Raw genomic sequence first — 17,637 nt, 5'->3', positions numbered from 1 at the left:
AACTGAAATTTACTGTTTACTTCAGTTATTTAAAGCACTATTCCACGGTGTCTGTAGCCTTTACCAGACTGCCAAAGAGATCTATTATGGAAAAAAACCAAAGGTTTAGGACCCTTGGATTAGACTCTGCCCTCTGCTCTAGCCTGTCTGAACCTTTCTGGATCCTGACTGTTATTCCGAGTGCCAGCTGTCCTTCCCAGCTTTGTGTTCCAGTGAGTATGCCCTTCTGTGCCTTTCTCCAAGTCACTGATGCCAAGCAGAGATCCCTGTGCTCCCCCACTGGAGACCTCCTGCTGAGCTGATGTACTGTGTCAGGCAGCCTGTCTGAAACTCTCCCTTGTCCCTAGCATAGGCCTGTGAGCCCTATTGCCTGTGGCTGAGCTTGGTTCTCGTCACCTGTTTCTTCTAGGGGCCACTTCACCCTTTCCAGGTAAAGCAAGGGAACTTGGGCTGCGTGCCACATGTTTTCCCAAGGCTCATCAGGTTTGTACCCCTGCAGCTGGAACCCAGACAAACCAGAGGAAGTAGTAACAGAATTGTTCAGGTTATAAAAATAAGAAAAGTCACGATAGCTCTTTGTCCCATAGTCTTGGGATTAAAGTCCTAGCAGAGATGAACCATGTCCCTTAGAGGAACCCTTCCTGCTTCCTGGGCTTGGTTTGCCTTGGTTTACCTCCCTAAAGTGCCTCTCTAGACAAGGGTGGGAGAGGAACCCACACACCCCCAATGCAGCCAGTAACTCAGAGGCCCCAAGAGAGGGAATGAGTCTGCAGGACGGTGTCAGCCCCCCGCTGAGAGCACTGATGCCGTCATAGGAAGCTCAGTGGCTTCTCTCCCCTTCCCTCCTCCCCCTAGTTGCCCACCTGTCCCTTCCCGCTGGTATTCATTCCTCTCCTGGTTTCTAGTTGCTTTGCTTCACGGCTCCATCTGCATAGAACAGCCCTCTCCTCTGCGGGATAATCAATCAGTAACTTTTCCGTCAGCCTAGGCACAGGATGGGAGGGCTGAGCTCACCCAAGGTCCTTTCTCCTTCAAAGGACACAGGCCATGTTGGTCGCTGCTTTGACCTGCAGGGTCTTATCTTCTGGGTGACTGGGCCTGCCTCTGCCATTTGGAATAATGGTGCTGCCCATAGAACTTTCCAGAGAGACCAACCTTCTTAAAAGGGAGAAGAAAAAAAAAGGTTTTCCCAGAGGCATGGAGATTCCCTGTGACCCGTGCATCCCTGAAACTCAGACTGGGGTCTCTGCTGAAGTTCATCATAATCACAGTCCCTTCTCTTTTCCCAGCAGTCCTCCCTTCTTTGTATTCCCCCCCACTTTAGCTTATGCCAAGCCCCTGAAGCCCCATCGGCTCCCCTGGGCATCTCGCTGAGGATAGGGAAGAGGGTTTGCTGAGGCTGAAGAGAGGAAGTTGTGGTCTGTTGGGGGTGCAGGTTTCTCTGTGCGTCGTTAGCTTTGGCCTGGGGCAGGCACTGTGCCTGAGAGGCTGTCTGGAGGCTGGTAGAAGCAGGCACACAGGTTCATATTTCCCCCACTCTTCCCTTTAGCAAACCCATGGCTTCTCAGCATTTGAGAGCTCAAAGGCCTGTTCCCTGAGCAGGAATGTTCCCCTTGCCCCACCTTTCCTTTTCTCAGCCTGCCAGCTGCCTCTGTCGTCCCTCCTCAGTCTCCTTCCTTGGGCTCTCATGGGGAGCTGGGCCCAGGGCAGCTCCAGGAGGCTGAGCCAAGGTGTAAATTGCATGGCAGGCTGCCTTTTCTGAGGTGAAAATGAAAAACCGGGAGGCGGTGGGGTACCTCAGCCCAGCACGGTGGCTGCTGCCTGGCCTTGCTTGCCTCCCTTCATCTCTGCAGCAGCCACCCCAGCTGCCTGGCTCGTCCTTTCTGCATCTCCTCCCTTCCCTCTCACCCCTCCTGTTCTTTCACCAGCCTTGTCTCCTTGACCATGCCATGGTCTCTCTCCACCCTGTCTTTCCCTCTCCATTCTCGTCCTCCTGACACTGAACACAGCACCTGGTCTGGGAGCCGTCCTTAAGGGAGTGCATCTTGAGGTTGGGGGTGAGGGGAGGTGTTTAATTTTAAGGCACCACTCCCTGTTTCCTGCTTGGCTTTCCAAGCTGTTTAATTTTAACTTGGCCAGCCTTTTGGTCCTGACAAGCAGGGGCCCGGTGGCCACTGGGAGCCAGGCTGAGAGGAGCTGACATGAGTAAGATGATAGCAACGTGCTGCATTGGTGAAGCAGCCTCCCTGCTGAGGTGTCTCATGTCACACAGAGGGTCTGTCTAGGGGTGCCCAGGCACGCACCCCCATGTATATACATGTGCATGTTTTGTACATTTCTTAGTGTGCTGGGTAGATATGGGGGTGTGTATATAGCAGGTCTGTCTATATAATTAAAAATAAGTATGCATCGCTTCACCCACCACTGAAATGCCACCACCCTTGGGTAGGATGCAACAGCTGTTTACCAGCTGGATGATTGTGCTGCCCAGGGACTCCAGCCATGCTGGTGATAGAGAAGAGGGGAGAGGACAGAATGGGCAGGGGCATAGGCCCCACCATCTTTTTTGTGAGCAAGGATCCACTGAGGCCTCCTCCTGCTCCACAATGGGATGGGAGGAAGACAAACAGCATTTTTCACTGCAGGAGGACTTTCTTAACCCCTTGCTCTAGCACACATTGAAAAGAGATGCAATACCTTTCTGTCTCAGGGCCCCAGAGAGCTTCCTGGTTATGTGGACATGACCCTGACTTCTCCCTCTCGGTAGCCCTCTCTCCTTCCTTTTGGGGTCCGTAAGGCTTCCTATTAGTGATAAATAATCTCTTTGGCCACTTAGTGTCCAGTTCATAGCACCCTGTGTCCTCAGCAGGATCTGATTCAGGGCCAGCAATCTGGATGGAAACAAGGACATTACCACAGAATTGTTTGTCACTAAAGGAGGCTTGATTTGCTCGGAGGGCACTCTTCGAGGCCTAGTGACCTGCCCTGCTTCTAGGTCCCTGAGTGTCGCTCCCCTGGACAGCTCTGTAGGTAGTTAGCAGAGAGACCCCACCCTTAGCACCCCCCTCTGATGGAGTCTGAACTCTTCAACAGTCCTGTAGGCTACAGCCAGCACCATAAGTCATTCTGCTTCTCTTCCTGCATAGGACTTGGAGCCACATTCTTGATCCCCAGAGGCTGAAGATGCCAGCTTAGACACAACCTCTTTCCTCCCTCTTGGCTTCCCTCTCCCATTAGCTCAGGAGAGAGGTGAGGGCTCTTCTGCTCTTTTCTTAACTCTCATCATTCCTCATGGTTTTAATTATCAGCTCTGTGCAGATGATCCCCAGATATATTCTCAGTCTTCCTCTCTCTCCTGAGCTCCAGTGCCTCATTGCCAGCTAGCTGCTCCGTTAGCATCTCAAACTCCATATGTCCATACACGTCCCCTCCCTCCAGACTTCCCTGATGACATCAGGGCACCACCATCCTTCCAGGTTTGCAACCTTGGCTCCTCACTCTCATGCCCCCTCCCCCCACACATGCAGTCATGTTGCTGAATGTTATCCTACTCCACAGCATCTCTTGGGTCTGAACCCTTCCACTCTCTGGGGAAGGCCTACACCACTCTCACCTGGACTGTCGCTGTGCCCTCCTGATCAGTCTCCCTGCCTCGTGTTTTCTCATGCCTGTGTATCTTTCAAAGTGATTTTTCTAAAGCCCTGCTCTCTTCCCCATCCATCCCCTACTCAGTAAGGTCCTCCGGTTCCCTGTTCCCACTAGGATCAAGTATACTATGATCCTCTGGTTTTTAAAGCTCTTTACAACTTGGGCCCTTCTTGTCTTTCCAATCTCCTGGCCTCTTAGTACCCTCCATACACCCTATGGTCCGGCCGACATACTCTTCCTCACGTGACGTTCCATGAGTGCCTTTGGACAAAGACTTATCCCTGGAGCGCTCCCCTTCCTGTCCTACCCCACTCTGTCCCTGTATTGCCCCAAGATTCAGCTCTAATTCTGCCTTCTCCAGGAGGCTTTTCCCCCATCGGTGCTGTCCCTGACCCCACCTGCAGGTGCCTTCCCTTCTGAGATGACTGTCCCCCTGCTCTTGTCTGTCCCTAGTAATGTGCGTGACAGCTCCCTCGTTAGAGAGCCCCTTGAAGGCAGGGGTTGGGTTTACCTTTCTTCATAGCCCCAAGCTTAAGTTACTGGCATGTACATCCCAGATGCTTAATTAATGCTTAGTGATTGGTTAGTCTATTGACTGACCCCCCAGGAAGAGATCTCTCTTCTGGCGTTCCTCACAAGTCCTAGTAGAACATGTGTGCCAGCATCCCCTGACCCCTGTCCCTGTGCCAAGCACTGCATCCTGGGAAAAGCAGGCAGAGCTGCCCCCTCTCCTGCCCCCCAGCAGCAGTCTTGGCCCTTGGCTCATCTGCGAGGTTTCCCTGGGGGTGACCTTGGGGCGATGGCCAGGCCCAAACGGGATCAGGACGTTGTCCAGTCCTTCTTTTCTTTGCTGCTTTCTTACAACCAGTCTGGCTCTGGGGGGGGCGTGTTGTGTCCCCTTTTATCCTCCCTTCCTCCTGTTGTCCGGGGGGCTGCTACTCAGGACTGACAAGTGCCTTTGACGTCTTCCTCTCCTTCCCCTCAAAGTGTACATTTTGACAGGACCTGGCTTGCGTTTTAATGACTTCAGTTGAGCCGCAAATGAAATTTTAATTAGTTTGGTGCCACACTCTGACAAGCGGCTCCCTGGGCAGAGGAAGGACCAGGGACCAGAATCCCCTTTGTGGGGTGGGACAGGCTGGAGGCAGGGGGGCCAGGAGAGCAGAGGCTCCCTGTGTGCCATGCCTGAGAGGATCCAGAGGGAGGCTGGGCCTGGGCTTGCCAAACCCTCCGTTTTCTCTGTTCTCTGTTCCTCCGTTCTCCCTGATGGTTTTGAGATGGAAGCCACAGGGAGGAGAGAAGATGCGGTTTCCATGGCAACAGAGCTGTCCATAGCCAACAGCTTCAGAGCCTGAGCTCTCCCAGGGAGGCAGATGTGCTGAGCAGCCACAGAAGTGCCCCCCCACTTGCTGGCAAGGGGTTGTGGGGAAGCAGGTGGCATAGGGTCAGCCTGGAAAAGGTAACATGATGTAAGACCCTGCAAGAGGGGCCACAGGGTAACAAAAGCTTAGGAGCTTTCTGAAAAGTGGAATACTCTAAGGTTGGGGAAGGTACTGGGGGTGTGGGGGGCTGTGGGTCTGTAGGAAACCTGGGGAGCCTCTAAGGCTGCCCCGCAGCACCCAGCCTGATCAGTGGGCCTTACATGGCCTTTTGAAGGATTAGCACCATCATGCTGGCTCTGTCTCAGGCTCCAGCTGCGGGGCAGCCTTGCCCACTGCTGCCCTTTGCACCAGCTGGAGGCCCAGGGCTGAGCCAGAGATGCTGAGAAGGTCAGTCATTAACTGGACCTCAGGGGGTCAACCAAAGCTTGTTTTCTTTGTCCCACCCTCCCCCACTGTGGTCTCCTACTGATGAGGCAAGAGCCAAGCTTATCTTCTCCATTCTCTGGTTCTGAGCAGGGCTTCCACAACAGGTCATGAACTCCCCTCTCCAGGGAAGGGCAGGAGTGCCCAGGGTCCCTCTCAAGAGGAAGAGGGTAAAGACTAGTGCCTGAGAGAGGTGGTTTCCTTTCCTCCCAGTCCCTAGAGCCAGGGGCCTGAATGATCCCTTCTCTGGGCATCTTATGGGCAGACTCTCTCCTGCTTCCTGATGTGGCTGTCTTAGGGTCAGGAGCTGTGCCTCTGTGCTTCAGCTCTCAGGGGGGCTCAGGGAGCCCTCTCCCAAGGGCCCAGGCAAGACTCCATAGAACGACAGGTTGCAAAGGGCCCTGCACCCAGCCTTGTTGAGCCCGATCAGTTTTCTGGCTTAAAAGGTTTTGATCAAGCAGAGGGAGCAGTCAAACCTTTCCTCCTTTCTCTTTGGAAAAGGAGAGACCCACCTGTGTTCTCCTTTCCCCAGCCTCTGACTCCAAGGTGCGGAGGGGAGTCATGGGGATGGCCCTTTCCCCCTGGGTGATCCTTCTCCTGTGGCATCTCAGCAGATAGAGAGCTCATTTGGGAGCTGGAAGTGAGCGCTGGACGCTAAAAATAGCCCTGTTGTGAAGCTTGGCGTGTGAGGTTGACAGCGGCGAGGCCTGCACAGTAATCTTCTTCGAGATCCACAGGGTAATTGTACCCCCAGAGCAGGAAGAGGCTTGGCTCGGAGCCCTCTTCCCCAGGCCACCCTCCTCATTGCTCTCACCCCTCCGGCCAGAGGGTGGCCTGGGCCAGGCCGCTTTCGTGGAATGGGCAGCGGAAAATGGCCTTCCTCCCCAGCCCAGGGGCTGGAGGAAGGTGTGAGGTGGGCCCCGGGGAGTCCAAGCACAGGGGAGGTCATGCTCTCTCAAGCCAGCTGTCTTCTGTCCCACTAACCTCAGCCCCTTGAGAGGGCTGGACAGCCATGGCTCTGATCCCAGGTGAGAGTGGAGGGAGAGGAGGACAGACCTTTTTGTTTTCTGTCTTGGAAAGATGTAGGCCAGCTAATGTGGACCCACTTAGCCCATGCCTGGCCCTCCTACCACAAAGTCATACTTGGGGCCAGGGCTTCTTTCTGGTGTCTCTCTGTGGGAGGGACAAAACCTTGAGGGCCTACGGCTCATGGGCCCTATTCTTGCCAATGCCAGGCAGTACCAGAGAGTCTGAGCTGGCAGTAACCAGCAAGGTGTGGGTGCTGCTGGCTAGAGGTTACAGAAGTCACCAGGAATGAGTATCTAGCCCATAATGGGGATTCCTGGCTTCTGGAATCTCTCACTTGATTGGCTTCCTGATGCCTCCTGGACTGGCTCGTAGAGAGGTGAGGGAAACATTAGAGTCAGGGTGGCTGCCTCACAGGCCCAGCAAAATCCAGCCCTTTTGGACCTCATAGAACTGGGGAGCTGGAGGGAAATTGAGAGCCCATCCCTACCAACTCCTCAGTTATACAAAAGGGGGAATTGAGCCCAAGGGTGGCAAAGGTGCTTGCCAAAGTCAGACCAGTAAGTGATAAAGCCAGAGCCCAAACCCAGGCTCCCCACTCCTGTCTGACTCAGGGTTTCTCCCTCTTTCTTTTTTATCATACACTTAACAACCATCAAATGTTCAAGAAACAAACAAAAAAGAACCAAAAAAGAGGAGGACAGAAGAAACTGAACTGGTTTTTGTATGTTGGGCTGGGGTTTTAAATGTTAATTCAGGACAGTAACAGAATCTGCTGCTTGTCCGTGTCCCCTTCAAGCCTTTGCTCTTTCCAGTCTGTTTTCAGATGCCTCACGGACGCTCATTTCTCCTTTTTTTTTTCCATCACTTTTAGTGCTGTCAACTCTCGCCCTGCCTTCATGCTCACATAGAAGGCCCTCCCTTAGCACCAATAAGTACAGTCCAGAAAATAAACCACCCCCACTGGTTATCCCTGCCAATGGGTGTGTCTTTCTGCACCCCTAGGCTACACTTCTCCCCTGCTTTTTATTCTTAGCCCCCCTGGGCTCCACAGTCTCCTCTTGCAGGCTGGTACCATGGACATCTCACACTGCCTTTTTCTTTCTCCTCTTGCCCAAGGAGCGGAAGCTATGTGCCCATCCCAGGCTGGAGATCTACCAGCAGGACCAGATTCACTTTGTGTGTCCACTGGCTCGACAGGGTGACTTCTACGTGCCTGAGGTGAAGGAGACAGAACGCAAAAGCCGAGCAGCTGCCGAGACTGATGACGCCCAGACTGATGTCACAGGTACCTTGCTGAGAGGGTGCGATGGGGGGAGGGGAGTTGCTCCTTCCCTGCCTGAGTTAACACTGCGTGGGTCCCCAGCTGTGTGCTGAGCACTCTAGGGGATATGGAGGAAGGAGTAGACGTAGTGTTGGCCCTCGGAGACCTTCTGCTCCAATTGGGAAGACAAGACAGACAGCAGATACACATGCTGAATTCTAAAACACTGTCAGCCATCGATGCTGCAAGCACAGTGTCAAGGTAGGAACTGTCTGGGCCCCCTCGATCAAGGAGAGCTTCCCATTAAAGGTATATTTGAAATGCGTTGGGGCATAAGTTGGCAAGGACATAGAGTGCCATCGCTTTAAGGGGTCAGACAAGAGGTTAGTCTTCCTCGCTTTTGGGCCCTCACCCGTTGGCCCCCAAGGGCCCAAATCAGTTAAGGAAGTAGGCATTTGACTCCCCTCTCCCCTTCTGGAGAGGGGTGACCATGTCCCGGAGGCTGGGGGTCCAGGATAGGAATACTGTCCATCAGAGAGTCTGCAACATCGTCCACCAAGGGTGTGCTGGAACCAGCTTGTACTGACTGGCCTAGGAGAGCAGCTGTTACACGTTCATCCTGAGCATTCCCATCTCAGAAACTGGCCATTGCTATAAATAAGAACTAGACTTAAGAAAGGGGTAGAGGGAAGATATTAATAATGCAGACTAAACTTAAAAGGGTATGTTGCATTTTCAGAAAGCCAGCACCCTGCCATATGTGGGACTAATGCCCTGAGGACCACTTAGGAAAACAGTCATTCACTGCTTGGGGGTGGGGGGATAGGGGAAGGATGCAGGGCAAAGCCTATTAGCTGCCCAGCCTCTTAGAGCCAAGGGACCAGACCAGAAGGTCACCGCCCCCTCATCCCAATTCTTAGTACAGGCTGGGGAGTGACCTCTTGGCCTGGACAAGGCGGGATATTTGCTTTCCCAATTCCAGGTAGATCCATGGGGCCTGCCCCTAAGCAGCTCGTGTGGTGAGTGACCCGTGAGAGGTCACATCCAACATAACTGGGGTTTGGAGGAAGGGGAAGGTGTGGTGTGGAGAAGACTCAGACTGCCACCTCGAGGGCACATGCGTTTCTCTGTATCCACAGTTTTCTCCCCAACCACCACTGCCATTATCCTATTTCTGTAGCTTGGCTCTTCATCCGCCAAGGTCACTGGGGAAAGTAGGGGAGAGTATGTGGGGGGGGGGGGGGGGAGGTTGCAGAGAGGCACTCTTGCTCCCCAGGGGCCTGTGTCTAATACAATTAAGTTCATCTGTCACTTAATTACATCCCTGGGGCACAGCCCAGGCCAGCAGTGCCTCAAACCAGCCTTGCATTCCTTGGTGCTCCCACTGTGGGCACAGGACATGGCACAAGGTCAGAGTAGACCTCAGGATGGAAATGGATAAGGAGAGACCAGGGTGAGTCGTGAGCTTCTGATCTCACCCACCCCCACCCTAGTCCTTTCTCTCCCAAACATAGCCTGCCAGTGCTCTTGAGGGCCTGCCTGGCACCCTGATCCCTCCTCTGCCCTCCCCCCTCCAGCTGGCTGCAGCCCCCAGGCTCCCTCAGCGGCAGGGCCATGCCTGCAGCACCACCCTCAGCCTGTCATCAACCCTCATGCCCTTTTCTCCCCTTCCCCCTGGCATAGAGGGCAGATGGGCTTGCCCCTTGCTGACAAGGTCCATCCTGCCCACCCCTGGGTGGGATCTAGATTTCCCAACTTCCAGGTGCATGCCACTCACACAGCAGCATGCAGTGGGTGCCTGGCTTGCCTGCAGCTCAGCCTGCCCCTGCCTGTCTCTCCCTGTGGCTGGGATGCAGGAGGTGAAAGGGGGTGATTAGCTGGCTCCTGACTGCTCATGCCTTGATGTATTATTTAGTACCAGGAGAGGAGATGAATATTTGATTGCACATTAAGCTGGCTGTCGGGAGAGAGCCTGGGTATGGGGTTAGGGGTGGAATAGTGACCATCATGTTCCTCCGATAGCAGCTGGAACCCTGGCAGTTTGGATGCTGGCCTGCCAGGCTCCCTGCCTGGCTGAGAAGGTGGAGGGAGAAGGCTGTCCGGGTTCCCTCTGGGGGCTGTGCTGCTTAAATACTCCTTGGTCGATGTTGAAATAGAGACAGTGGCAAGTTTGGTTCCATCTGCCCAGTGTCCAGAGGAGACAAGCCCGTGACTCAGAATGGGAAGGGAATAGGACCCACTGCTTCCAAGAGAAATATTGAGGTAAACAGCCCCTTGGCGTAAAGAGGCAGGGCCCAAGAGGACTGACCGTCCAGACAGCTGAGACAGCATGCCACCTCAGGTGGGCCCAGGACAGGGAAGGGCAGGGACTTCACTTTCACCATGTCTCTCCCCAGTGTCCCTCCTGATAACTAAGGCCAAGAAAGAGTAACTTGAGTAGCTGCCCTCGACGAGAGTTGTCTCTACCTCCTTTGCTGACCCTTTCCTCCCCTGTTCCTCTAGGAAGTGAGCTGGCCAGGCTCAGCTCGGAAGAGGAACTGTTCCTAAAGACCACTTAAGCCATCTGAAATACCACTGTCCTTCATATCTGTCTGTCCCTAGCCTCCATCAATGAAGGGGAATACAGAGGCCTGGGGATGGGAACATTCATCAGGGATCTCAAAGCACCCCCTTTCTATTCATCTGTTCATCTTATGGGAGTAAGACCTGAGCATCAGACTCATCTGGACTCTTCCCAGCTCCCACTGTGCATTGCTGTGGGGTTCATGTTCAGGGTGTGCACCAGGGGAAGAAACACAGTCCTTGCTTCCTACCTCTTTCTTGGTGAGCTCCCTCCTCCTTGGCAGACAGGAAGGAAGGAGACCTTGTAGATTAAGGACTTCTTTGGTTAGAGCTCTGTTGTGGCCAGGGTGGGACACAAAAGGAGACTTCTGACATTCCCCTCAAGAGTCCCAAAGCCAAGGCACAAGAGGTACCTAGAAAAGATGGAGGCTGCAGTGACTGCCTGGGAAACTGTGCTGTGACCTTTCTCTCCTAAAGGGTCTCCTCCTTCAGGAGCTGACCTAGGCAGAGCTGGCCCTCCCAACACTCCAAGAACATCCTCTTGCTTGCCTGAGATCTTCCAAGTCCGAGTGTGGGGCAGAAGGGTGGGGGTGGATGTGAAAATGGGCAGTTGGATGGCTGCCAGCTTCCCCTGGCACTGAGATCCCAGGAGAGCCCGTGTAGAGGGAGCGGGAGGGAAGGACATGACAGTTTAATAAGGCTGGAGAAAACTGCTCCCCCCCACATCCCACACCCCGCTCGAGCTTCTGCAGCCCTGAGAGGAGAAAAGAGAGTTCAGTAGCGACTCCAGCTCTGCTGGCCCCCAGGGGCGCTAATTATTATTTAAAGAGACATGTGTTGCTGCTGATGAGCGGGTGTCCTGCCTCAGGGCTGAGGAAAGAGTGTCTTCTGATCTCTGGGCCCCTGGGATGGGAGTGGGGGGTAGGGGGTGACCAGCAGGAGAGAAGGTCGTCCACACAAGAAAAATGACCAGGCAGCCTCAGAAGGTTCACAGAGCCTTCCAGCCTCTGCCCCTACCATGTTTCTAGCTTCTCCTCTTGTTCCATCTCCCTGGGGAACTTCTAGCATGGGAGTAATCCACTGTCACCCCTAAAGGTAGGGGAAAACACAAATACAGAAATGCATTAGGTCCACTTAGTGCCCCAGGGCCCACTCTCTCTTCTCTGAAATTCAGCTCCCCTGGAAAGGCACCACCCCCGCAGGAGGTCTGGCGGGCGTCCTTGAATTGGTGGGGCCTTGGAGCCCAACCCTGTAGGATTCCAAAAAGGAAGAGACTCAAGTCAGCAGCCAACCTAACCCAAACTGACCCTCTGTTGGGCTCCTGGGGTGCCCCATCCCATCATCCTGCCCCAATTTCCAACCAGATCTACCATATTGCTCCAACCAAGACCAACCCAAAATTCAGAGCATTTACACCCCCCCAGCAGCGCTTGGGCTCTGGGCTCTGTCACCATCACCATGGAGACAGGGAACCAGGGAAGCATCATGCTCACTGAACACAGCTAACCTCTTCACCTCCCCAGTGCTACCACACCTGGGCCAGGCACCAGGCCGGGATGGGGGTGAAGAGGCAGCTCCCTTGTCCCTGATGTCTCTGCCTTGGCAAGAGCAAGCTGGGGGCAGTAGCTTTCCCCTTCCCCTTCCTGTTTTCCCCTTTCATCAAATAGCCTTCTCCATGAAAGGGAGAGATGGCCAATTTTAAGACAAGGCAGTGAGATAACGTGTTTAAGACTGGAAGTAAGACTTGAATGTGGGGAGCTGTCTTTGGTCTCAGTAGCACCCTCAGGGAATACACTGGAGCCATCAGGATATTACTAGGGGATAGAGGCTGCTGCTGAGGCTCAGAGAGCTCCCCCCTTTTGAGGTAACATCTGTGGGTGTTGACCCACCACCCCCTTCACCCAGGTCTCTCCTACTCTGGCTTTCAGGGGATGCATCCTGTGCTCCTCGGTCTGAAGTCAAGTGACGCCAAAGGGCAAAGAGTTCCCAGATCTCTTCACCAATTTTCTCCCAGAGACAAAGCAGCCGCATTCCAGCTTCTCTGTCCCCAGCTTCTTAGGTGGCCTGTTGATTGGCAGCCCTGTTATGTTCTTTCTCTGTGCCATCTTTAGCCAGGGGACATCTCTGGTTTGTTCCCTCCCTAGACCCACAGCAAAGGGACAAATGTATCGAGTTAGAAGGTGGGGGCTGCTACGAGCGTGCTTTTGTTCTCCCTTCCACCCCACACTCCCCAGGGCCATAGAAAACATTAAAGCTAAGTGAGAGCCAGGTTCATCGGTAAAGAGCTTGGGGGGAGTAGCCAGGGCTTTGTGGGAATGCAGGGAACCATGGCTAACAGCAGAGAGGTAGGGCCACGGAGATGAGGGCCACACTGTCCCTTCCTTCTTTTCTTCCCTCCTCTCTCTCGATGACAGTGGTGGAGATAGATTGGCTAATGGCAGTGCAGAGATGGTATCTCTTTTTCATAGGCTTTGCCCAGTGATGCGAGTCATTCCCTCTCCACCTTGTACACTTAGGAGTATCTGGAGAACAAGTCCCCTGCCCTGGACGCTCTGCTCAGGTGGGCTCAGTCCTGCCTTCAGGAGGCCCCTCTGTTTCTCAGATATTGACCTGGGCCATGCCCCCTGCTAACCAGCCTCTTTATTTCCCTCCTATCCCAGGAGCTGACACGCTGAGCGATACCAGCTCCGTCAGTCTGGATGCAGGACCCGGGAGCCGTGAGAACTCTGCCGCCACCTCCATGTCCCCTGGTGTGGCAGGCCGCAACTGGGATGACACCGATAACCGGAGTGAGCACAGCTACAGCGAGTCAGGGGCTAGTGGTTCCTCCTTCGAGGAGCTCGACTTGGAGGGAGAAGGAGCCTCAGGTGATCTTCGCTTTAGCCATGAGGCCGAGCCCCCCGGGCCCAAGTGGGCCAAGGACCCCAGCACCCCAGAAAAGGATGAGGAGTAGCTGCCCCTCCCAGTCAAGGGCAACACCTCCCACTCTCCTCAGGCTTAATCAAAGAGGAACTGATCCAGTTCATCCTTCCCCACCTCTGACCTGTCCTGGCTGCGCCTGCCTCTTGCCCTTCTCTAGACCCTCAGCTCCAAGGGTGGGAGCCAGTGCAGCCCTGACTGACCTTGGGGTTCTGTAGAGCGGCTCCTGGCCATCTCCTGACCAGGTTGGGAGGCTGTCGCACTCCCTCCTGCACCTCGAGCTCTTTTTTCCTTGCTCCCTGGCCTGTTATTCCCAGCCACCTGGAGGGAGCACAGTCTCTTCCCTCCCATTTGCCCCTCCCTCATCAGTCTCTTTTTCAGACTTACATTGGGACTTTTAGGATCCAGAATAAAGCAGATGATTTTCGTTTCAGTCAGACTCAAGCTGCAGATTTCTTTACTGGCTCAGGACCCCTGACAGTCACCACCATTCATACTTTGCCAGCTGCATTAAGGTCACTAAGCACCGGGCTGGACAGTGGGGAGATGATTGTCTCAGGGTCTCCAAGGAGTAAGATGGGCTATGTGGAAGGCAGGCACCCATCACTGGAGCAGTCCTTAACAAGGGGCTGGGGATCTTTGCTGTTTTCTTAGGATCATGGATTCAGAGATGAAAGAGACTTCAGTGAACATTTAGTCCAACCCACTTGTTTTAGGGAGGATGAAATTGAGGTCCTGGCAAGGTTCACTTACACACCTGAGGTCACATCTGAACCCAAGTCCTCTAACTGGATTCTCGCCATTGGAACGCACTGCCTGCCTTCTTTGTGAAGAGCTTTGTGGGTCCCACATGGCCTGCAAGGGCCCTCCCTGCTCCTTTAAGTCATTGCCAAGGGAAAGTCCTGGGTCACTGGGGTAGGTGAGGAGCAGCCTTTGGAGAAGAGGCCCAGCCTGGGCTACTGGGGACGGTACCCACTTTCGTTTCTCAGGGATGTTCTGCCTTCCGGGCCCTTCAGTCACTCCAGTATGGCTCAGTGACTGGCATCAGGGACACCCTCCAGGTGATGTTATGTTTCTCCTAGGCTTAGATGTAGCTGGTATGCTTGTGAGCCAGCGTTGCCAGAGGGGGCAGAGGTAAGCCAGGCATTTTGTGCCTTCCTGGTTTGAGGGTCTCTGGGGCACAAGTGCAGTGGGGCCCTGCTCATGTTTGAACACAAGCATTTGTCTCAGGATTTTTTTTTCCTTTTGCTGTGTGTGTGTGTGTGTGTGTGTGTGTGTGTGTCCGTGCCCTTCCTTCCCTTTACCCCCCCCCCCCCAAGTTTCAGCCTCTATTTGTACTGACCTCATCCACAAGTCTTATAGCAGGGAGTGGCTGCTGGAAGCCAAGAGAAGCAGGAAAGAACTCTGCTTGGGGACAGGTTAACCTTGACAGGTCTTGGGGTCTCATCCCACTGCCACCTTGCTTTCCTGGAGTGGCATTTTTGTTCTATTTTGAAGTGGTATCAAGGTGTACTTAATAGTGTTGGGCTTGGAGTTAGACAGACCTGGGATCAAATTCTGCCTTGACATTTTTCAACCATTAACAAGTCACTGTGCCTGTTTCCTTATCTGTAAAAATCCACAGCCTCGAAGGTCCCTGTAAGACTGTAAGTTTATGATCCTGTGACTTATGATTTATGAAGCAGGCAAGGAATCAGACTGACTAAACTTGCCGTTTGAGTGGCCCCCAAATCAGCACGTGGGTGCCCTCCACATGTGACTGGCATTTAGTTTGTCGTGCACCAGGTTCAGGTCTTGATGTACCCAGTGGCATGTCTGTGCCTGCTGGCAAATCTGTAAGGGCCATGTGCATGATAGAGGGGGTGCTGTATCTGTTAGCCCATATCTATGAGGACAGTGTTGGATCTGCCTGTCATTACAAGGAGGGGGATGAAAGTGGGTTCTGTGGCTCAGGACAGTGGGATGACTTCCCTTCCCCACCAACCCCCGGTGCCCTGTCTGCCTGACGCCATTGGGTGAGGCAGCTGCAGCTTCCATACTAAGGTGGGAAGATTGGAGATCGGTGGGCAGGAAGAACCATCAATCCCAACATTGCTCCCTTCTCCGCTGCCACAGTAGCTGCCTTTAATAGGTTGACCCCACACTTGGTGATAATTGGACCTAGGGCTTCCTCTCAGGATCCTTCCGCACAATCCCATTTCAGAGTGGGAAGGGATGCACAGAACATCTAGTTGAACCCAAACTTCTGACAATTGGTCATCTAGCCTTTGTATGGAGACCTCCAGTGATGGGGAACTCATTACATTACCTTATGAGACAGTCCAGGACACTTTTAGGTCACTCTTTTAAGTGTTTTTTTTTTTTTAATTTACATGTAATGGAAATATGTATCCCTGAAACTTCCACTCAATTCCACCCTTTGGAGCCAAGCAGAATATGTCTAATCACTTCCACGTGAAACCTGTGTTCCTTCTCCATACCTTCCTACCTTACCCTTATCCCAAGGCTGGTCTGCCTCCTAACTATCTTATGGGAAACCTGGATCCCTGCTTTTAGGGCTGGAGAGTGAGGAAGAAAAAGATGAGAGTTGATTCTCCCACTCCCTCCCAGCCCCACCCCAGGCCTGGACAAGGATGGAGTAGCGATGCCTGAATGGGGAAAGCCACCTGCTGGTGGAGGAGAAGGAGAAGGAATGTTCACTGACAGGAGGCAAATACCGCTGCTGCTTCCAGTCCTTTGATTCACACACATACACACGCATGTGCAGCCACATACATGTTCAGAGGCAGACACTAGAACATGCAGTTACAGGCACATTGACTACCCTCTCCACCTCCTCCACCATAGTGGCTTGCGAGCGGGAAGAAAAAAATTTTACATTGATGAGTGTCTTAAAGCTTTTTCAAGCATTTGGATATGCATTATCCCAAATACCAGTAAAGTCTCAGAGAGGGACAGGCTGTCAGAACTAGTCAAAAGGGAGGGTTCTGAACATGTTTTAGTACGCAACATGAAGTTGCTCTTGCCGATATAAAAATAGTCCCACGAACTGACAAAGGGACCCCCAGCTAGATAACCTAACGAAGCCCCAGGCATCTTCCTACCTGTCTATCTACTACTTCTGCTCAACCTCCGGGTGAAGAAAAGGGAAAAAAGGGCACTGGGGCGGGAGAAGGGAAGGGAGTTACCTAAACGCCATCAGTTGCTCTCAAAGTGTAAGCGTGGCCTCCCTCTCCAGGGAGAAATGAATGGCCTTTGACAGGAAGGACGGAGGCCATCAGCACTGAGGGTCAGAGCCAGGGGATGGGAAGTGGCTAGTCTAGGCTTAGGAAGAGTCCAGACTGAGGAAAGGGGCAGCCAGGAAAAGGGCTGGCCTGGGGTAAAGAGGCCAGGGGACGGAAGACGGGCGCTGAGACTAGGCTAGCTTAGAGTTCAGCACCTTGGCCCGGACAGCTCCGGGTCCAGGTAGTCTGGAGGGACAGCTGGCCCCACTCCTAGAGCTCGAGAGAGTGGCGAGGAGCCGGGGGGAATGTCGGAGAAAGGAAGGGCTGCGGTGGGGGGCTGGAGAGGGTAAAGGGGGATAAAGGAGGGAGGGAAAGGAGAGAGAAAGGGGGGGTCGAAGAGGAGTGACGGAGCGGGCAGAGCCAGCGGGGAGGAAAGGGGAGGAGGGGCCGGGGGCGGGGCGGGCGGGAATGAAAGCGGCTGGGAGAGCTGGGCGGCAGGAGAGCGGCTCCGACCCCGGGCCGGAGCCAGAGCGGAGAAGCCGGGAGCCCAGAATCCAAGCGCCCGCCGAGTTGAGCTCCGTCTCCGAACCGAGCCGAGGCAGGTAAGGCGAGCTCCGGCTCCCTCCCTGGAGCCTACCGGGCCGCCCTGTCCCAGTCCCGAGAGCTCCCGAAGGTGGGGAGGATGAGCGCCGTCCTGCCCTCCTCTTACTGCCTCAGGGCTCTGCCTCAGGCTGGGTCCCTCTCCATCCCCGCCTCTGTCTCTCGTCAGTGTCTGTCGCTTTCTCGGGCCACCTCTCCCCGTCAGTGTCTCTGAATCTCTCTCCCACACCCCCGACTCTGTCTTTTTCCTTGTCCTTTCTATCAGCCCCCTCCCTGTCTCCCACTTCTTGTTCCTGTCTCTGTCTCTCTCCCATTCCTCTCTTCTTTCTCCCCATCTCTGTTTCTCTCCCTCCCTCTTGTTTCCCTCCTCCATGTCCATTTCTCCCCACTCTTCGCTGGTTGTCATTCCCTTTTGGATTCCCCCTCCTCCGTCTCTACGGTCTCTAAACCTGCCTCCTCCATTTCTCTGTCTTGTCTCTCCTATTCCTGGATCCTCAGAGTGTCTTATATTCTCTTATGGAGAGAATGGGGTTAACCCCATATATATAGAAATAGGAGTCAGAGATGGGGCTCCTATGAGGAAGAGACC

General features: G+C 53.9%; 1 protein-coding gene across 5 annotated transcripts in view; it reads left to right on the top strand.

The window, feature by feature from the left end:
• The window catches only part of TEX264 (testis expressed 264, ER-phagy receptor), a 37,590-nt gene extending 23,933 nt beyond the window's left edge, over nucleotides 1–13,657 (top strand). For 3 of the 5 annotated variants that reach the window (XM_072650471.1, XM_072650461.1, XM_072650463.1), the window contains exons 4-5: nucleotides 7,599–7,767; nucleotides 12,966–13,657. In XM_072650471.1, coding sequence (XP_072506572.1) covers nucleotides 7,599–7,767; nucleotides 12,966–13,258 — 462 coding nt within the window. In that variant the 3' untranslated portion in view covers nucleotides 13,259–13,657. Of the gene's footprint in view, nucleotides 1–7,598; nucleotides 7,768–9,765; nucleotides 10,006–10,344; nucleotides 11,105–12,965 lie in introns of those variants that run through there. The other 2 variants (XR_011976392.1, XR_011976393.1) reach the window with 2 other exon arrangements.
• Nucleotides 13,658–17,637: the final 3,980 nt, after the last annotated feature.

Source organism: Notamacropus eugenii, chromosome 1 (genome assembly GCF_028372415.1).
Source record: "Notamacropus eugenii isolate mMacEug1 chromosome 1, mMacEug1.pri_v2, whole genome shotgun sequence".
NCBI lineage: Eukaryota > Metazoa > Chordata > Mammalia > Diprotodontia > Macropodidae > Notamacropus > Notamacropus eugenii.
Note: the sequence above shows the minus strand (reverse complement) of the source record. Positions and strands in the feature narration are given on the sequence as shown.